Raw genomic sequence first — 22,431 nt, 5'->3', positions numbered from 1 at the left:
AAACCAAAAATGAAAAATGTACCATCACCGTCCTCTCAACTGTTAAATATGCTCACGCAATCTTGGTTTCTGAAATGTCCATTACAAAGCTCCTCCTCCACTGCAAGAATTTGTAAAAAAAAAAAAAAAAAAAACATTCTTCACCTTCTCTGTGGCTCACATGCCTGGAACTCAATACCTCATACTATACGTGAACTCCCGTGTCTGAACCACTTAACTAATCACCAGCCTGGCTGGTGGATGAACAGTATTGTTATCACAACACTACCTAGACCTGTGGTATTTGTGTATGTTTCATCGTTTCTAGGCTGCTGTCGAGGCTGTTGTAAAAAGTTATATTCGGCCTGTTGTTGCCTCTACTGTTATCCTCCACCACTTTGCGGCTTCAGTCTATCGTGGTATTTTATGTTATATTTGAAAATAAATATTCAGAAAGATGTCAGAATTCACGCTGAAAGTCATAAGCAGAAGACAGGATGGCTGGGAGCCTCGGTAAGTGTTTTTTCCTTCAATTCACCTTAACTGTATTACAGAAGTCTCTCATCGTCTTATTTTAAGATTAAACAGAGATCTTAAATTCAAGGGAATAGTGCATTCCTTTGATAAATATTATCGTAATTTTTATTATTATTATTTTTTTTAATGCATTTCAAGATGACACTTGTTCTTTGTTCTGGAAATAAAATTCCCCCAAAAATGTGATATCTACTTCAGTGCGATTTATTTTTTTCCTCACTGCTCTGTCTTCCCTCGAAATGCCCGGATCAGGTAGACCAGAAATCGCTACGATAAATGAAAAACGTGGGATTACTCCTATTAGATCTACCATACTCATTTTTTTTCGCGTCTATACAATATCAAGAAATGTATCTATTAAACATTGCACAGTTAGATGTATATATAAATAATTTCTTGTGTTAATATTCAAATATATTCTATATAGATATACATTGTTCCCTTGCTACTTCGCGGTTCAGCTATCGCGGACTCAGAGCTTCGTAGATTGTTTTGGGGAAAAAAAAGAAAAAAGCAAATATTACATTGAAACAACATATTTTTCAGTTTTTTTGTTATAACATGAATTTCACTCTCTCTACCCGTATTCTATATGGTGTAATGTATACAGGGGGGTAATTTTTTTTAAATAAAAAAAATAAAAAAATAAAAATAAATAAATAAATATTTTTTTTGGAATTAAATTCAAATTAAGCATTTTTGAAGGGGAATCCCTACTTTGCGGAAATTCACTTATCACGGGTGGTCCCGGTCCCCATTAACCGCGATAATCGAGGGAACACTGTAATAAACGAAAATGCTTTAAATACTGTACTCGCTGACAATTTTTCTTCTCCGCTTGACTAAAATGAGATACCTGTACAGTACATGCAGGTGAAGTGAAGATGGTGAAAATAAAGATTAACAGCAGAGGTTATGGAGAGCTTTATTCCAAGTCAGGTAAGGCCTCAAGTGTCAGAATTCAAACCCATCCAGGAGGAACCGGGAGCTTCTGCTGAAGGTTTTCGGCGCACAATGAACATGGTGATAGGGAGTTGTGACTACAGTGGTACCTCGTTTTACAATCGTAATCCGTTCCGAGACTGCGATTGTATGACAAGCATATCGTAACTCAAGCGGACGTTTCCCATTGAAATGAATTGAAAACAAATTAATTTGTTCCAACCCTCTGAAAAAACACCAAAAACAGGATATTGGATTGGAAGATAGGTTTTATTTCTTTTAATTTGCCATATATTGACAAAGTAATAAATAACGAGTGGTCTCATTGTAATAAAATGTGTTTAATAGATGTAAAATTAGACGCATTTGGCGGAGGAAAGAGACAATGACATACACGGAGGCGGAGGTGGGGGCTGTACGGGGGGGACTTTATCCACGGCAACAGCGCACTCGTAAACAAACAAACAAACAAACAAATTTAAATTAACTTGGATAACTATATATAGACACTCAACTTTTAATGTAACTTCACACAAAACTGAATTCAATTTTTTTTTTTTTTTTTTTTTACCTTAGTTCTACGGGTTGACCACACACGGCCGTTTTGCCTGAGTCTTTAAAACGAACGCATCAGGCGTTGTTGGGAACATGCCTCCCCTTCGAAATGTTTTGAAAATGACGCACACAAATATCACAGTACGCATAATCCAAGCTTTAGATTTAGCGCGCCACATCACTTGTAAGTCACCTGGCTTGGTCGCATCACAAAATTTTGATCGTATCTCGAGTGAAATATTCGATTGAAATTTTCGGCCTAAGACAAGAATGTCGTATGGCGAAGCAGTCGTATCACAAGGTTCGACTGTACTTCTATTTTTTACACCGTCAAGACTTTTGCCAAATTCAATGGTTTTACCATGTTGTCATCAATCTTTGGGACCGTTTGTTGCGAACTGCATGCCATCTTGAAGTTCTATTTCTCAAAATAAGACCACATTCTTCATCCACATTGTTGTCATTGTTGTCCTCTTCCTCAAAACCCAATTTCATCATTTCTATTATTATCAGTTTTGGGAGGGGTTGACTGTCTTGCAAGCATGACGCCGTCATATCTAAGAAGCCTAGCTAGCCAACCCTAGCCAGCTTCACTGCCTTATCTATGGCCAAATGATGAACCTTCTCAGGCATAAATGGATGATTTTTTTTTTTGTTTCAGCCACAAATTTTTCCATCTTAAAATTTTCGTCTTTTCCTTCATAGTATTGTTGGCATTCTTCCAATTTTACTAGCCGCCCGTTCCTCGGTAGTTGGCTGTTCTTCTTCAGACCTTCTTCAAGGAGGCTATAGTGCTTACGAGTTTCAACACAATTTTTTTGTAATTTTTTATTTTATTTTCGATACCGATGAAAAATTCTGCAATGGTCTGATGCTGCGACCTAGGAAGCCTGGGAGCATCTGATTTAGAACCATATACTTTTGTGTAATTGCACATTCACTCAATGGACGACAGTGGCATGCTCACTGTCAGTGTTGTTAATTTTAACAACGTGTTGGGTTTATTCTTTTTTACTATTATAATAGTTATATTAATTCATTTCTTTATTAAATCATTCTCTTTCTTTTCTCTGTATTAATTCATTACTTTGTTAAATCATTCTCTTTCTGTTTTTCAAAAGTCTTGAGGTCACACCAAGTCATCTTTAACCTAGACAGCCTGTTCCAGGATGGTTATACAAACAATCCACCCAATCTGGGTCCTTGAGATTTGGTGGGCCCTTGGTGACGAGGACAGGGCTATTCGGACAATAACAAGAATATTGTTATCGTTATGTAACCGTACACTTCGGGTTTTTCTGTATGTAACGATTATATGATTATGATTATATTATATGATTCTTAGGTCAAGGAGGTTGTATAATTACTCTAATCTAAATGTTGTTAGGTCTAGTCCCTGTTTTTGTTATTAGTAAAATACTTTGATTGTTATTGTAGTCCCAGATGTTGTTTTTACTCATACGTGATGGAATGATCAACAACTCTGTAACTTGTGACCATAAGAATGGGACGAAAACGTCTATTCGAGGAGACGTTCGGAAGTCGTACGGTGACGCTTGCTGTAACTCTCCCTTCCGGAAGCTGTTTATCTGTTGTATCCATTTCTATTTAATTAAATGTCAATAATTGAATAAGATGTCTTCCTGCAGTTATTGATAATTACGGACGAAGGTAATTATTAATGAACCTGACATTTTGGTCCTTCTGAGCCATGGAGGTCAATATACCGGAGCGAGAACCCAGGCGCTGCTGTTCGACATCTGGTAAGTGACCGTGCGCACGGCGTCTTCAAAACCCTTGGTGGGCCGGAGTTTTTCGACGGGGGCGCCTGGATTCTCGGCGGTTGAAGACTTTTCCTGCTGGAGGGAGACATCTGATGGATCTCGGGTAAGTCCACATTAATGTCTGCATGTTGTGAAGGTGTTTACAAATGCGTTAAAGGGACATTGTATGTGAGGCCCATTGTTGGGCTGGTTTCGCGTCCTGGGTGACGGCGATAAAACCCTGTGTTTATACTAGTCAATGGCAGGTACGGTGGGGCACTTTGCTGGAAAGTGTCCTGTGTCTCAGGGGTAGGCACGAATGTATTGTACTAGAGGTACAATATTGGGGCCGGGGAGTGTCCTGTGTCTAAAGGGTAGGCACGAATATACGTTGTATGTTGTTTGTGTGGTTTCTGCAGTAAAATTAAGATAAGCCTAGGAAATACAGTCGAAGGAGTGATAATAATAAAAATAGATATAATAAAGTTAACTGTGTGAGGCACACGAACTCACTACAAAAAAGTAAAATATGGGAAACACGTGTTGTAAGGCGGGTTTGGATGACGATCCAAAAAATACGTCTAACTTGTAAGGATTGGAAAAAATTGGAAAGACAAAGCGCTTTAAAAATATTACACAGCTAAATTTATGGATAAATAAATATGGGTTTGCTGGCCAGCTTAAAATGCATAGAATACAGGATAATATATACACTAATGCATAGAGGTAATATACATATATAAATAATATGTGAGTGGATAAAAGTGTAACAGCTTGTTCCACAGACACTAATGGAGGTAATATACATATATAAATAATATGTGAGTGGATAAAAGTGTAACAGCTTGTTCCACAGACACTAATGGCGAAATAAGGCCGGGGAGAAGTTAAAAAATACTATTTTGGGAAAATAGTGGGGGCTCCCTCGGATAACGGGGATATATTTAAGACCGTGGCGGCGGGAAAGTACTGTTTGGTAAGGAAAAAATAGCGGGGCCTCCTCGGCTGACGGGGAAAATATTTACCGAGATAGGTGACGGGCGCGGAGGAAGTTTAACAAAAATAAAGGGAGCTAGAAAATTAATGGGGACACTGGTATTTGATTTGGTTAATCCAGGTATGACGTTTTGTGATTACAATTAAATTGGGTTTTTTTGTGATGCTTGGGCTTGTATAACAACAATTAGAATGGTTATTTCCAAGTGCTGGTGGTGCTTTGTTAATATAACCTATATGTACTGTCAATTTACAGCAATGTGATGGCTTATTGCAGCTTGGTTTTTGATCCCGTCCGCTAGCGGGAAGATGGTGTTTAAAAAGACAAAAGAATATATACAAAATGATCATTTAAATGTTTAGCAGGGAATGTCACCTGTGTTTTTATTATGCTCTAGACTTGCCAAAAAATGTGTCAACTGCGGGGGAAGCGTTTCTGGTGCAGCGGCTGCTGATTAGATGGGAGTGAAACATGTGGGCCGCGGGGCAGACGATTTAACTGTGTTGGGCTTTCGGGAGCGTTCGGACCGTGTAAACGACAAAAATTTTGTGATCCCTTCCGTGAAGACATTATAATAATAATAATTGGCCTTGGGGGTGCTGAAGCAAACTTGAGGGCAGAAAATTGGTTTTTGCCATATTGTTGTGCTTGCAGCATACATATTCTGGATATATGGGGTCTTGGAAAAATATTGTTATGTAGTTGAATATCGGAAGAGGGGTTAATTTGACGTTTTAATGGTTGTCTTCTCTAAAAAGCGTTGTATTTGGGCACAGGGAAAAAGCTGGTTTGTAAACATAAGATAACAATGCTGTTTTCGCAGCAAGAGTGGAGGTCATAGTTAACGGCAAATTGCGTTTTCTGTTTGGACTTTTCAGAATAAGAACAATACATGGGCTGCAAGAAATGCAAGGTTATGCAAATGCTTTCGAATTGATATTTTGGGTTTTAAAATGAAATGTATTAAAAGGATAGAAAATCTGTTCAGTAAAAGGTTGATTTGGTAAAAAGCTTTGGATTTGGGAAATAGACCAAAATAGTCATTTTTGAGCAATTGTGGATTTCAAAGGGCTCTTAGTTAAAGGAAACTAGCTTTTGGAGGATAAAATAATATTAATACTATTTCAGAATTTTTTGATTATTCAAAATACTTTAATCCAGGAGGTTGGCTGTTTAAAAGAAAAAAAGGCCAGGATGACAAAATTTACAATATTATGGTATATTGGTGACGATAAGGTTTTTAAAACATTAAAGTTTGTAATTAGGAATTGTCTAACAAAAGGTTGATTTGTCTCATTTAATTGTTGTAGATTTTTGTTTTGGTAACAGGCTATGGGAAATGACTCGTGTCTTAAGTAAACATCATATGAGGTGATTTACAAAGTATAGTAGGTATTGAATTATTTGGCTGTTAACGACATCAGATGGGAAATTTACAATGCAATAGTGGCATGATAAAATTCATGGCATTCATCCAAATAATTAGGTGAATTGTAAATAAAATAATTGGTTTAGGATGAGCATATTTTCCCTAAGAATGGAGTAACATGGAATGTTTTTCAAAGTGCACTTGAAAGAACATTGTCTGTTGTCCTGGCAGGAGGAAATATGCTTTGTCACAGGTCATATTGATGACTTTAAGGATATTACGGATTGGATAAGCATTGGTCAATTGATACAACCAAATAACGTTGCTTTTACGGCTTTAAGGGCATGCAAATTGGTTAGAACTTTAGCAACGATGGGGTTAATACGCCTGAATGTTACAGTGATAACGAGTGACAATAACAAGCTTAGATAAGGGAGGGAAAGGAGAAATTCTCCAAATTCCAGAATCTGGCTTAGAAACAGGTTATGTTAGTCGTTTTGGGTTTTTGACAGGATGTGGTAGTACATTAATTCTGGGAAATTTTGGGAAATTGGGGACCCCATATCTAAAACAAGTTTGAGACAAATGTGTAAATAGGCTCTATTTGGCGCTGGATGCACGAATTCTAGTGGGGCCTTTCATGTTTTGAAACAAGTGACGCTTTAGGTAGATGGGTTGTCTATGAACAAAATGGGATGGGGGAAATTCGCTTACAAATTCGGCGTGTTATCTTGGTTCATAGAATTTGGAGTCAAGGCGACGTAATAAAGGCCATAGGCGTCATGTTGTATAAATTAGGCGTGAATGAATTTGTTTTACAAATGGGGGAGATTATCTTATCACCTGAAACAAGTAGAAACAAAATTGGATGGCCGCATTAAAAGGTGATTGGCATGCTATTAGAGGGAATTGGGATTTTCAAAAAAACCTGATAGGGAGCCATTAGGTCATGGCGGCTGTGAAAATAAAAACCTTAGATGTGAAACTATTCCCACCTCAATTCGGGGAACAAACAGCTAAACTGATAGCATTAAAAAGGATATAACTTTGTGTGAAACTTGAAGGTAATTTTTTACAAACGGTTAAAATGCTAGAGTGGGGGTGTGTATATTAAAGGATCTACTAATGAATGCGGGGTGGATCCAGACTTTCCGGAATGTGGGGTATTCATGGCGTCCTCGAGAATTTGTGGATTTTCTCCGGGTACTCCAGTTTACTCCCACAAAATGAAATTATGGATGCTAGACTGGTTGAACACACTAAATTCTTCTGTTTATGAGTGTGAGCGTGAATGATAGTTTGTCTTTTTGTGTTTTTTGATTGGCAGACCACCGAGACATAATCTATCAATAAAAGATCAATAAAGAAAATAATTTGGGCTTGAGTCAAGGGAAGACCTATGTCTCGACAAGGGGGAGGTGGCCTTGCTACAACGGCACTACAAGGCTTAGGGTTTAAATCTATATGCATACCCACATATCCATTTCAAAAAATACATATAGATTTTATTTTATTTTTATTAGATCATATGGATATCATTCCACGATATGGAATTCCAGAAACTATTTATAGTGATAATGGCTCCCATTTTGTTAATATAATAGTTGTCTACCATCCACAATTGGCGGACCTTATATGAAGTCCTGTTTGGTAGACCTTACAAATTGTTATTATTCACTACACAATGACAATTGGATGATGAGGCGAATCTATCAGAGAAAAAAAAAAAAAAACGCACACACCAAATTTAGACTATCAGAGGGAGATTTTGCTTCTCAACAGGAAACGGACGAAGCGACGGTGATTCTTGAAGACTGGATGCTGATAAGCAGCATAAAAGAAGAAACATCGGAGCAACGCAAAGTGGGAGGGTCCTTGTTACTGAAAGGGGACACGGATGCACCTTTCCCACATAGGGTTGTTTTCTCCAGTTGGAGAAAAAGGCGGAGGCGTTTCAATTGAGGATACACCTTCTTACGGGAGGGGCATGGTCTGAAGCTGGGGGCGATAAATGAGACGTGGTGTACCGGCGTTCTAAAACAAACTACACCCCTGATACCACGTTCTGGCCTATGGTGGCGGGGTGGTAGATAAATTATACGACTCCTGCCGACACGCGGCAGGACTAGGTACTTTGGTCTCACTGCTCTTACCGATGTCTGTTTTTCCATCCACAGTGGAGGAGATACAATTGGCGGCTCATAATTCGGAGGTGAAGGGTCGACCCTCCCGACATCGTCGAGAGGCATGGAGGGAAGGAGATCCAACATACATTGATGCGATTGGCATCCCCCGGGGCGTACCAGATGAGTATAAGCTGGCTAATCAGATCGCAGCAGGTTGGGAGTCTATCTTCCTTCTAATCACCCCAAACAAAAATGTGGATAGAATAAATTACTTACATTACAATGTTCAAAACTTGGAAATTATACTGAACAGGGATTTGTGGCCATGAAGGAACAACTGGCAGCTACCAGTCTGATGGCGTTCCAGAATCGCATAGCGGTGGATATGATCCTTGAAACAGGGGGCGTGTGTGCAATGTTTGGAAAACAATGTTGCACCTTCATACCGAACAACGCGTCACCCAGTGGATCTCTCACCAGGGCCATTACTGGCCTGCAAACACTGAACCGCAATATGCAAGAGCACTCTGGAGTAGATACGTCCGCATTGTCAGATTGGTGGGATAAGACCTTTGGAAAATCTAAAGATTTGGCTACATCCTTCGTGGTGACTATAGGCACAATTACCGCTATCCCAACATTGTGTGGGTGATGTAGTATCCCCTGTTTGCGCTACTTGCTAAGCCGACTTATAACTACTGAAATTGCCCCTACAAATTCTAAAGTACATGAGTTGTATCTTATGGGACGGTTTGGGGAAAGCAGTGAGGTCCAGGAGTACGGTAAATCCGAGGACCAATTGGACGAATATAATTATGTTTTTTCTCTTTCAGACCAGCCATGGGAGTAAGGAGTAGGCGGATAAAATCGCAGTCACCGACATTTCCATTTAGTGATTACTAAGAAATGACTAATAACATACATATTATAAAAACGGGGGAATGTTGGGTTTATTCTTTTTTACTATTATAATAGTTATATTAATTCATTTCTTTATTAAATCATTCTCTTTCTTTTCTCTGTATTAATTCATTACTTTGTTAAATCATTCTCTTTCTGTTTTTCAAAAGTCTTGAGGTCACACCAAGTCATCTTTAACCTAGACAGCCTGTTCCAGGATGGTTATACAAACAATCCACCCAATCTGGGTCCTTGAGATTTGGTGGGCCCTTGGTGACGAGGACAGGGCTATTCGGACAATAACAAGAATATTGTTATCGTTATGTAACCGTACACTTCGGGTTTTTCTGTATGTAACGATTATATGATTATGATTATATTATATGATTCTTAGGTCAAGGAGGTTGTATAATTACTCTAATCTAAATGTTGTTAGGTCTAGTCCCTGTTTTTGTTATTAGTAAAATACTTTGATTGTTATTGTAGTCCCAGATGTTGTTTTTACTCATACGTGATGGAATGATCAACAACTCTGTAACTTGTGACCATAAGAATGGGACGAAAACGTCTATTCGAGGAGACGTTCGGAAGTCGTACGGTGACGCTTGCTGTAACTCTCCCTTCCGGAAGCTGTTTATCTGTTGTATCCATTTCTATTTAATTAAATGTCAATAATTGAATAAGATGTCTTCCTGCAGTTATTGATAATTACGGACGAAGGTAATTATTAATGAACCTGACACAACGATACAATCTTATATAGAATATACTTGGAATTTTAAACAAATACTATTTACAGTGGTGGCAGAGAGTTGGGGTGGTTGTGAAACGTTGAATTCTTCCTGTGGAAGAAAATAAATGAGAAGCCCTGCCTTATGCTGACTGCATACTACAGATGGAAGAATGCTGTACAAAATGTTTGGTGAAGGTGCAGCCCTCATTGACTTTGTACTTCTGTCTTGGCAGATACAATGGACCAAGTTAAAGACAAGCCCCATCTGCTTAGTAAGAGTTTACTCTGTAACACCATATTTCAGCTAGAGTTTGCTTCACTTCTGAACATCAATCATTGTAATATCCGTATTTTTCATTCCGTATGTTGGTTGTTTATCTTTAGTAAATATTTTTCCTCACATTTCTCTAGTTAATGCCAAATTCTAGTCAGGTTTCCTTCTTTGTGCAGTTCCTGGATAAAGTGGAGGTAGAAATGAGAACATGTGAGGAACCACGACCTCCCAATGGCCCCTCTCCCATTGCCATTACAGCAGGCCAAAGGTAAGCTAGTAGGAATATCGCTTAAAGGGAAGACGCCGGTTTATATTGGATGTGATTGTTCACAGCGAGTATGGCTTTGCTGAGAAGGTGGTAGAGGGCATGTCTGTTCGAATCAACTCCATCACCATCAAAATAGAGGCTCGTGCCTTCCATGCATCCTTTGAGCTATGGCAGTTGCAAGGCAACAGCCTCAACCCAAAATGGCAGCGGACTGACCTACGCTCTACCCGCATCACTGACCCTAAAAGAGGAGAGGTACCATACAGCATTTTATCCCCTCCACCTGATAATAAGAGAATAAAAAATGTATTGATAAATACTATTATCCTTTTTGATGTGCTCAGTGTACCTTCACTAAGTTGTTAAATGGGTGATGACAGTGATGTTTGATTGCCCGCTTTATTTTGTGCTTCAGGTGTTGACATTCAAAGAAATTAACTGGCAGACTCTGCGCATTGAGGCAGATGCCATCGAGAGTGACCACCAGGATTTGGGTAGCACCCCTTTACGACTTATCACTAACCAGGGACGCATTCGCATGGCGTTGAAACGCAGAGTAAGACGTTATTCACTTAATTTGCTTTGAAATTCTTGAGCAAGTATTTTTCCATAGGGTTACATAAATATGTATAGAAACATGTAAAACACAGTATTATATTACTTCGGGGCAGTGTTGCTCAGTGGTAGATTAGCTATTCCTCAAGCCAGAGGTTTCGGGTTTAATGCCCCGCCCTGGACATAGGTGTCATTGAATTAAACTCTGGTTTCCTTCCCCCCCTCTCAAAAACCTGCTTCATAGGCTCGTTGAACACTCTAAACTGTCTCCAAATATGAGTCTGACCAGAAATGGTTGTCCATCTCCTTTGTGCCCTAAAGATTGGCTGCCCGCCGATTCAAGGTGTTCCCTGCCTGGTTCTCATATTTAGTTGGGATAAGCTTCAGCACACCCCCGCGAACCTTTGTGTGTTTAACTCGTGTCTTTTGAAACTTGAATAAATGCCATCATTCCGCTTTTTCCTTGTCAGAACTAAAATAGCGAACTAGTCACAGTGGACCACTGAAACTTCCAATTAAATCAAATGCATATAATTTAGCTTTTAGGATAAAGGCAATCGATCTGTCGGTCACAGAATTAATATTAGCTACTGCAGATATTTATTCTGACATCCACATATTCGGATCCTACTATTCAGGTGCGCTCCAAAGTCTGGATATCTCAGAATGCAACGTGGAGAATAGTATGTCGTTAAAGTCACATGAGAAACTCTAGAACTCATGTCTACAAAAGTTGCTAACAGCTTTCTGGTCCTCTAATCTTAAAATCAACAGGAAGACGAGAGTGAAATTCAGAAATGATTTATTTGGACACTCTCTTTTTTTGGTTTGCTATTTCTAGTAAATACAAATTCAGAATAAATATTTATTTCTATATTTACTAGATAATGCTTTGCCTGAGAACTCATGGATTTTTGTTTTGTTTTGAGTTATCACAAAATGAAATAATTTCAGTTATATTGAAAATGTATTTTATTTATTGTGAAAATATTTTTGATTTGCGTGATTTAGTAAAATTCAATGAAGTTCAAGGCTTTCATTATTCCAATTTTTTTTTACACAATTTTTTACACTTGCTGCAAAAAAATCACTCGGCTCCAAATATCAGTTATCTGCCCCGAAATTCACCAATTTCGTTATACGCAGCGGTGTATGATGACAATAAAGGCTTTTGAATGGAACAACTAATAATCTGAATCGGTCTTTAAGAACCCATATCAGTGAATATCTAATATGTACAGTAATATCCCGAGATACAAGTACAATTTTGGGCAAATATTTATTTTTTGATATACGAGCATATAGCGGACGCGAGAGGCTGCTCATAAGAACACTATGGGCAGTGTCTCCCCGCAACTACCTCTTAATTTCTCTCTGGTCACAACTCCCTCGTGTGTAATGTTTCTACGAGCACTGGGCGGGGCGTTGCGTTTTTTCAGTTTTTTTTCCCCCGTTTGTCAGTCCAAATGGCGGAGCTTTTTCGCTAATACGAGAGGAGTACTACTTCCCGGGAAAGTTGGCAAGAGGTCAAGCGTTATCCTATTGTGAGGACATTTGTGTGCAGAATTTTGGAATATTTTGAAGGGAAGACAAAAGGACACAACCCTTGATAAGTTGCATCTGAAAGTCAGGGTGGAGACGGAGCAAATAGAGCCAACTCGGGAGAAGAAAGCTATAAAAATGTAAAACAAAATTAGAATTAAGTTGAGTGTAAGGTTAGATCAGGGGTGTCAAACATACGGCCCGCGGGCCTGATCCGGCCTGTCTGGTGGTTTGGTACGGCCCAGGGAAGAAAGCTGCATTTTATTAAAAAAATGTGATTTTTCTTTAAAATGTGTAGTTCTTGTATTATCCGCTAGGGGACGCAGTGTTTTAGTACGTGCAGACAACATGAATTGACATTTATTTATGTTCTTATGTTATTCTCTTGTTCATAATATATTGTTCATAATGTAAAAGGAAAATTCTGTTAATACACATTTTGATAATTTACTCATTCTTTGCACTAATTATTAGTATTAGTGACTAATACAAAGGAAAAAAGTGGGCTTATTGTTGGTTCTATGTCATTTTGCAATGAGTTTACTGGTCCGGCCGGCTTGATCTCAAATTAAGCTGCATTTGGCCCGCAGACCAAAGGGAGTTTGACACCCCTGGGTTAGATTAAATTTATTTTTCAGTGTCTGCATTGCAATTCAAATTCCTTTAAATTTGTTTATGTTACGAGCATGTTGCCATGCACCCCCACCCCCTTCTCTCTGTCCCTCCCTCTCTCCCTTACGCAAAATCTGTCTAATTTTAGTTCTATTCAACACATTTAAGTACTATTAAACCACTAGTTATTTGTTACTTTGTTAATAGATGGCGAATTTGAACAAATAAAAATGTTTTTTCTCATCCAATATCCTGTTTTGGGTGTTTTTTTTTCAGAGGGTTGGAACGAATTATAATTTCTATGGGAAATGTTCATTTGCGTTACGAGTAAATCGACATACGAGCTCAGTCCTGTAACAAATTAAGCTCGTATCTAGAGGTAGCACTGTATTTAGAAAAAAATAACTTTCAGGCTGCATTAAAGTGTATGAAATGTGTTTTCTCTGTAGTCGATGCATTTGGGTCACCAATGTTCTTGTTCCATCCAGATTAAGGACTGCAATGTTTTGGCCTCCAAGCTGCTTTTTATTCTGGATGACTTGTTGTGGGTGTTGACTGACTCTCAGCTGAAAGCCATTATCTGCTATGCCAAGTCTCTCAGTGAAGCCATGGAGAAGTCTGCACAGCAGAGGAAGAACATGACTACAGATTCCCTGCAGGTCCTGACAATTTTAACATAGCCTATGAAATGGAATTTACACATTTATTTAATCTGAAAAGTATTTCAAATTTGTATTCCCTTCAGATTTCTCCTCTTAAAGCTTTTATTACTTTAATCAAAAGATTTGTGTTTAAATGTCAAATGTGAACTGTCTCATTTTTATATGAATTAATAAGACCTGGCTTTTGTGGTATAGAATGCTCCTCCATCACCAGGTCTCCACAATCTTTGGACAGAGTCGACACCTGCCCCTGCTGGCTCACCTAACAACACAAGTCAATATTTCGATCGCTTTGATGTGAAGGAATCTTCTTACCACACTTTTATTTCCCGTTTGGACCTACATGTTTGCAATGACAATTCCTCAGTGGCTGAAGGTAAATGAGACACATTTATGTTACAGTACAATCAAAAGCCCAGGGTGACGATGCCCTGGTTGAGAGCCCAGGAAAAAAGGATGTATTTTTTGAAGATATTTTATTTTAACGAGTGTACGTCTGTCACTGTTTATTGATCACTTGAGACGAATGATTAATGATTACACTCCATGCATTAAACTCCCAATCTAATTGCATTTTACCTGATATTCCTGGTGGATGGTCTCATCTCATTTTCTGAACCGGTTTATCCTCATTAAGGTAACGTGGGGTGCTGGAGCCTATCCCAGCTGACTCCCGGCCAGAGGCGGAGGACAACCTGAATCGGTGGCCAGCCGATCGCAGGACACTAGAAGACGGACAAAACTGCACAGTCACAACCAAATGTAGAGGCAATTTAGAGTGTACAATCAGCCTACCATGCATGTTTTTGGAATGTGAGAGGAAACCGGAGTACCCGGATGAAACCCACACAGGCCTGGGGAGATAACGATGCCCATACCGGTAACCTGCACCTTCCTTTCATTACTTTCTTAAAACCATACCATGAGTCTTGGGCTTAGACCAGTGGTTCTTAAACTGGGTTCGAGCAAACCCTAGGAGTTCGGTGAGTCGGTCTCAGGGGTTCGGTGGAACCTCTGCTGCGCAGGTCAAGACACATTGATATCATGGGTATTCACGATAACATTGCCCCGCTTGACCATCACTGGCTGGAGATGATTACGTCCCATTGTTTACCAAGGAATTTACAGTGGGGCAAATAAGTGTTTAATCAACCACCAATTGTGCAGTTCTCCTTGGAAAGAGAGAGGTGTGTAATTGTCAACATAGGTAAACCTCAACCATGAGAGACAGAATGTGGAAAAAAACTGAAAATCAAATTGTTTGATTTTTAAAGAATTTACAGTGGTACCTCGAGATACAAGCTTAATTCGTTCCGGGACTGAATTTGTATATTGTATATTCTCGTAACTCGAACGAACATTTCCCATTTAAATGAACTGAAAACAAATTAATTTGTTCCAACCCTCTAAAAAAAACACCAAAAACAGGATATTGGATTAGAAAAAATGTTTTATTTCTTCTAATTTGCTATTTATTAACAAAGTAACACACAACTAGTGGTTTAATATTACTAAAATATGTTTAATAGTACTAAAATTATACATATTTCGTAGGGGGGACCAGAGAGAGACGGACAGAGACAGGGGGGAGGAGGGGTGTGTGTGTCGCTGTTTGAACGGCAACACTCATTTAATCACAAACAAATTTAAATGAATTTGGATTACGATGCAGTCACACTCAAAAATAAATTTCATCTAACTTTACACTAAATTTAATTCTAATTTCCGAAGGGGGGAAAGAGAGACGGACAGAAAGAGGAGGGTGAAGAGGGGTGGCGCTTTTTGCACGGCAACACGCTCGTTTAATATCCTAAGCAAATTTAAGTAAACTTGGATTACGATCCATACACACTCAAAGATAAATTTAATCTAACCATACACTTAACTTCTAATTTTGTTTTACATTTTTATACCTTTCCTCTCCCAGCCGGGTTGGCTATCCACCCTGACTTTCGGGAGACAAAGTTGGAAACCTTCACGTGGTGTCTTCTGAGAGGCCGCTCGCCGCGGCCTGCGAATTCCAACAAATACCACTCAGAGCTGCCAACAAGGAACGTGGCACCCTACGTTTTTCATCCAGCCGGAGATATTTGATTGCCCCTCACCTCCAACTACCCCCCGGATGAAATAATCCGCGTTCCAGTGGCAGCTCTAGCGCTGTCTGAGGGTATTCCTCAGGCGCTTGTAGTGCAACAACAACAACAACCCTGACTTTCACTATGAATGGGCTGTTTGCTTTTGTATTCAAAATCTTCCAAAAATGATGGACACCAATGTCCTCACAATAGGATAACGCACGACCATTTGCCAACGAGAAGTAATATATAATCCTCGTATTAGCAATCGCTCCGCTTCGTGCTGAGTGACGGGGAAAAAACACTGAAAAAAAATGAAACGCTCCGCCCAGTGCCCGTAGATATCTGTTATACACAAAAGGGATGCGGCAAAAAAGACAGTGCGCTAAAATCATAAACAGCCTCTCATGTCTTGGCCACCTGGCTTACTCGTATCTTGAAATCTGTCTCGTATCTAGAGATAATTATTTGCTGATAATTTTACTTGGATCTCAAAATGCTCGTATGTCAGGGTGCTCGTATGTAGATACCACTGTATTTCCAAATTGGAGTGGAAAGTAAGTCACCTACAAAAAAGCAAGATTTCTGGCTGTCAAAGAGGTCTAACTTCTTACAGACCTCTCTTATCTTTTCAAGTGCGATAACCTGCACAAATGGTGGTTGACTAAGTATTTACTGTGTATTTACTGTGTTTATCTTGAAGTAAAAAAAAATCATATCTTATTTTACGCTAAAGTAGGGTTTCGGTGAATGCGCATTGGAAACTGGTGGGGTTTGGTGAATGCGCATAGGAAACTGGTGGGGTTTGGTGAATGCGCATAGGAAACTGGTGGGGTTTGGTGAATGTGCATAGGAAACTGGTGAGGTTCGGTAATTCCAACAAGGTTAAGAACCACTGTCTTAGACCTTTTCATATTAGAATTATAACTAAAGTCGTAATGATAGCCAGCCGATGGTGTAGTGCAGGGTGACCAATTACGGTCGAGAGCCGCTATCTGGTCTGTTTTCCATATTTTCCTCCACCACATCTGAATCAAATGATCACCCCATCAGCAAGCTGTCCAGAAGCTAGATATCGATCCCGATCATTTGATTTTGGTGTTGGAGGAGATAGATGTAGAAAAGGACCGGAGTTGGCCACCCCTGGTGCAGTGGTCCTAGTCAAGCATCAGACTGATTCCCACTTGGTGGTGGTATGATTTGGTTTGCGGATGGTTGTCTGTGTCTCTGCGTGTCCTTCAGATGGCTAGCGACCAGTCTAGGGTGTAATCTGCCTTTCGCCTGAAGTCAGCTGGAATAGGCTTGAGCAGAGGAGCCAAGTCCATCCGCTATCTGGTTTATTTTCAACATCTCCTTTCCCTACCACACCTGAATCAAATTATCAACTCATCAACAAGCTGTCCAGATGCTTGATACCGATCCAGATTATTTGATTCAGGTGTGTTGGTAGAGGCAGATATGGAAAACAGTCTGGATAGAGGCTCTTGAGGACCGGACTTAGCCACCCCTGGGCAAGAGCAACCATTGCAGGGATGCGCAGTACACATGATTGATGAATGAATGTCGTATTGACAGTCACATAAGTGAGATGTTCATTTACCAGTAGCGCTAGCCACTAACACAGAAAGATGATGCACAACCCCTCTCACGCCTTTCTTTCACTGTCAACAAAAGCGCAAGAGGAACAAAAAAGTGCAACAAGAGGTTTAGGCGCTAGGTCAATCTGACTCACGATCACTTATTAAGACCAGAAGTAATTTTGTAAATAAATAATATAATATATATTTATTTTATACATTTAGCATATTTAAATGTACTTTGTATGTTAGAATCACAGTATTTATTTTCCTCACCGCAAAGTGCCAAGCTCTCCAATGCTGGGGGCCAGCACCGAGTACAGTAGTCGTGAAATGTGCTCTCACCCATGAAACCTATATTTATGAAACTTATAATATTTTGACAGATATCGAAGACTTTCCGGGGTTGCAGGGTGCTATGCAACTGACGTTTAGAAAGTTGGGCATGGATTACTATCCTTTTCACAGACCCGGTGAGTGTGATGGCCCTTTGCCATTTGCCATCAACAGATTTACATGCCAATACAGCGACGTCACATTGGAAACAGAGGGGCTAAATTCAGCCCGCAGTATTTTTTAAATCATCGTCTTTTTTTTTTGTTGAAATTAAATTCATATAAAATTTCTGTAGTAGGATTTGGATAATTTTGAGGTTAACAGTGTCTCTAAAGAGTTTATTGAGTATCAAATGATGTCGCGATTCATTTGCTAATCAATTGTGGTAGCCATAGTTTACTTGCCATTGACGGCTTGATACGTCCAATCCATTTTGACTGCGGGGATATTTGTTTATACGCTATTGGAAATATATCACACCATCAATGGCAACCAAATAAACCACTTATTTCTAAGAGTTGATGTAATGGCCCGTGACAAAGTTGAGTTTTGCAGCTCTGATCAAAACAAATAATTACTCCCCCGTTCTCATTTGTGCCTCATTGCCTTGGTAAATGGTTAATGGATACTTTTAACTAACATTTAATTCTGCTTTTCAACAGCTGATGGTTGCCGACACTGGGAACGCTACAGCAAAGCTATGGAAGCTCATGCACAGTGGGCAGGGAAACTGCTACATGAGTACCAGAAGAGGGCAGAGTCGTCTGGATTTCCTGGTCTGCAAACTGAGGTACCTGAGACAGTCAACGATTCACCTGGAGGTATGGATGAAGACTCCTGTAATGGATGATATACACTGCATTAATTGGGCAAAACTACCCCCCCCCCTTTTTTTGCTTGTCCTTGACAGTTATGGGCAAAACACTGGAGGCGATGTTCATTGGCGAAATGCGAAAGCCATCGCTATTGAGCGGTAAAATCAAACACATGGGCGTAATGTAACTGTATGTTTGAACACTCTAAATTCGCCCTATGTATGTATAGCATAAGTGGTTTTCCCTGCCCTAGAACCTTAAGTCAGCTGGGCTAGGGTCCCGAACCCACTGCAACCCTTGACAGGATAAGCGGTTTAGAAAATGGATGAATGAAAAAAAAGTATTATGTTGTATGTGCTGGTCTCCTCTTTGTAAACACAATGTGGAATGCAGACATGATTGTCTGCGTTCCACATTGTGTTTACAAAGACGAGACCAGCACATACTACATAATACTTTTTTTTTCATTAATTCATCCAAGTTTGTCAGTGTTCTCACAGGTAATTGTCGATCAACAATCTCATTGCTTGTTGGTTGCTGTAATAGGCGACAGCGACAGAAATAGAACTATTTCCTATTTTCTATTTGTGTCACAATGAGCGCACACACATGCACTATTTCTCGAGTGTCGCTTTGCCGCGAGTGGGAGGAAATTTTTGGCTCGTCGTGGTACTCCCACAGGAAATTAATTGAACCCCAGCGACATTGCCTCTCTTGTCTTGCCCTTGAGTATGCAAATTAAATGGAGTCAGTACCTCCCTGACTTATTGACAGCGGCACAAATAGACAAAATAATTAAGCTAACATTTAACTTTAATATGTGTGTTTTGGAGTGTGAAGCACCAATATAAAACCCATGTAACCAGATTGAGGATTAAGATTTGCCATCCGTTTGGTCACTGCGCTGTCCACTAAAAAACATTTATCCATTTTACACACATGGAAGATGTTGGTGTTCTGGTTAGGACTAACAGAGCTGTTGCAGTATCTGCTGAGAACCGACAGGATGAGAATGATTATTACGCCGGTCCTCTCTGTATTATAAAGTTGCACTCTCTCTTAATTAAGATGGAACAACCAGTCCCAAGCCATGTCCCTCTGATAAAGACCAGGAGGCCAGAAATTACTCTTACATGAGTCCTTCATTTTCAACACTAAAGAGGTTGCGGTCAAGCTGCATGGTGATCCAAATTGATGACATAGACATTCACCAGGCAAGATTTTATTATGTACTCATCTGCCTGCTTGCTTTTGTTTCATTTGTTTGTTTCAGTTATTTGGAAAATCTGCATCTAATCTAAATCCAAGTTAAACATGAGTAAAATAGCCTCAGTGCTTTTGCTAACAACAAAATTGTGTCCTACTATCCAGTTTACAAGATAATTTGCATTTCAACTATATTATCAGTATTTTGTTTGATAGGTCTGAAAATACAACTTCAGGAGCAGGTTAGGAACGAGTGAGATCAATTTAAATAGGAAATAGGTTTATTACCGGACTGCAGGATGGTTGGAGAATGCTCCGACAGCTGTGAACCTCTCACAGCCTGCCTTCCTCGCAATTCTCTCTGAATGAACAGAGCTCAGTCTTTTTATAGGAACTAAAGGGTAATATTTCTAAAACAGTGATGTAGGACAGAGCTTATGTAAATAAAACTTTGGGCTAATATGGTTAGACATTAGCAGGTTTAAGTTGTATGCAAACACGATATTTTTATAGCACACACAAACTGCCGCAGCCTATCTTATATTGCGCGTTTCGAACAAACAGTTCCAAAGTGAGTTGGCCATATTCCACAATACAAGGAAACAATTGCAAGGCCAGCTAGTTAGCTCATCCTACATTCCACTGTCCTAACAAACCATTGTAAAACCAGTTTGGAGACATTGGCTCGACATGAACAAACAATTATTAAACCAGTTGGCAGGTCTACCCCAATATTGTTAAATTACCCCTCCTCATACTAAATGAGGAAAAGTTCAATTTTTCTTCTTTGTTTTCTCATTCAGGTGTCGACAAAGACTCGTCAAAACAAGAAAACCAAACCTTTGTTGTCATGTAATTGTAAACCAGATAACGTACCAGTAGTTCATCTGCAGTTTACAGAGTACTACTTTCCTAATAACGCTAGTTCTACAGGTGATGGTCTGTTTTCTCTTACACTTTAAGTTATTACAGAAAAAGAGATAATTATATTACATTACTATATTATAATGTGTTTTGCATGATTGAAAAAGTAGTAAATGCGAGAAACTGAAAAGTTTGCTTATTTTCTACTTGACAGTGCCAACCTCGAACCTGTATGCCCAGATAAACGGCCTCCAGCTTTGTGTTGACCCAGAAAGTGTGTTGTGGATTAATCTCTTTTCAAGAGAGTTGCTACAGACACTGGACCAGGTGAAAGTCTTCTACCATTTGCAAGACAGCAGTAAAGCAGACGAGCATATTGCCATCCGTCTGGATACAGCTCAACTCAAGGTTAATTTGTAATTAAACTTTTTTTTTTAACCTAGTTGTTTTTAACTTTTTTTATATTCCTTTCCCTAGGTAGTGATTCCCCTTGATTCTTCCATATTAGACCATCCAGATCGTCCACAGTTGCTTTCTGTTACTGTACCTCAGATGGTTTTTAGCAACACCCGCCACTGCCCAAATGGCTCCAAAGCTTCCCTCCGCATTACCTGCGACACTTTTGCAAACTGTTCTTTCTTCTGCCCCCAGCCACCTTTTCCTTACCCCAGAGATTGCAATGGCTTCTGCACTGTACCCTCTGTCTTCGTTCAGCACTCCAAAGACACAATACCTTCCTCAACCCCAACTCAACAAGGAAGATCTCAAGATGTATGGTCCCTAACCATGTCCCAAGTCACGCTTGGGTTTGATGGAACCCGACGACTCCCCAAAGGCAAAACAGTTTCTTTTGTGGAACCCTTTGCTATCTCTGTGTGGTTGTGCCAGCCAGCTGCGTGGTCCAGGGGTTCTTCATGCTCCCCCACCAGCCCTAGCAAGGCCCATCAGGCACTCTCTCAAGAACTTTCCCATGAGGATGATTCGCTTGCCAGTATTCACATTATGGCTCATATCATCACTCCAGTCAAGATGTGGCTCAACCACTATCAATATGTGGCCTTGCTTAGAATGAAGGATTCCATGGCACGTTTGGGGGTGGAATTACGTCAAGGTTTGCAAGAAATTAAGCATAGCTGTGACCACAAGTCAAAACCCTTAACAGTTTGTCTAGCCCTGTTATTTGAGACAATAGAGATGGGTCTTTTATTACCTCCGACCTGCACAGAACACAAGGAAGAGGTCATTCAAAGTCCAACAACTGACAGCCCGAGTATGACAGATTCTGACATCTCCCCTACTCATCATCACTCTTTAAATCTAATCACTGAGGACACCGGGTTGGAAAACAGCATGTCCTATCTAAACATGAGCCACGCTGCATTGGATCAGCATGAACAAGATGGTACTGTAGAGGAAGCGTTTGAGGCTGTTGAAGGTGGACTGGAAGGTGATACCTTGACTATTCTTGAAGACACCCTAGTCCTGTCACCTCAGCTCTCACCTGTAAATTCTCCCGCCATATCCCGAGAGCCCTCCACCTTCAGCCTCGAGGGTGAACTATCAAGTGCCATCAATGTCACCAAAGATGCAACCAAAGATGCTATCAATGCCTCTCTGGATTTAACCAAAGGCGCTTTTTCAATGACAAAAGACGCCTTTAGCATATTGAGTCGTGGCTCTGGGATGAGCAAACTGTTCAGTTTGCACAATAAGTAAGTGCCAGTTTGTTCCTGTGCGTTACCGT

The 22,431-nt window shown here is 39.8% G+C and overlaps 1 protein-coding gene across 5 annotated transcripts in view; it reads left to right on the top strand.

The window, feature by feature from the left end:
- Positions 1-22,431, top strand: part of bltp3a (bridge-like lipid transfer protein family member 3A) — a 33,169-nt gene that overhangs the window by 6,372 nt on the left and 4,366 nt on the right. For 3 of the 5 annotated variants that reach the window (XM_077740366.1, XM_077740455.1, XM_077740706.1), the window contains 12 exons: positions 10,135-10,173; positions 10,352-10,443; positions 10,509-10,698; positions 10,859-10,999; positions 13,641-13,811; positions 14,010-14,190; positions 17,853-17,939; positions 18,465-18,623; positions 19,686-19,831; positions 20,627-20,756; positions 20,902-21,095; positions 21,165-22,399. In XM_077740366.1, coding sequence (XP_077596492.1) covers positions 10,135-10,173; positions 10,352-10,443; positions 10,509-10,698; positions 10,859-10,999; positions 13,641-13,811; positions 14,010-14,190; positions 17,853-17,939; positions 18,465-18,623; positions 19,686-19,831; positions 20,627-20,756; positions 20,902-21,095; positions 21,165-22,399 — 2,765 coding nt within the window. The remainder of the gene's footprint in view (positions 1-10,134; positions 10,174-10,351; positions 10,444-10,508; positions 10,699-10,858; positions 11,000-13,640; positions 13,812-14,009; positions 14,191-17,852; positions 17,940-18,464; positions 18,624-19,685; positions 19,832-20,626; positions 20,757-20,901; positions 21,096-21,164; positions 22,400-22,431) is intronic. The other 2 variants (XM_077740619.1, XM_077740537.1) reach the window with 2 other exon arrangements.

Source organism: Stigmatopora nigra, chromosome 1, assembly GCF_051989575.1.
Source record: "Stigmatopora nigra isolate UIUO_SnigA chromosome 1, RoL_Snig_1.1, whole genome shotgun sequence".
Taxonomy (NCBI): domain Eukaryota; kingdom Metazoa; phylum Chordata; class Actinopteri; order Syngnathiformes; family Syngnathidae; genus Stigmatopora; species Stigmatopora nigra.
The sequence above is the reverse complement of the archived record's forward strand: the minus strand, read 5'-3'. Positions and strand labels throughout refer to the sequence as shown.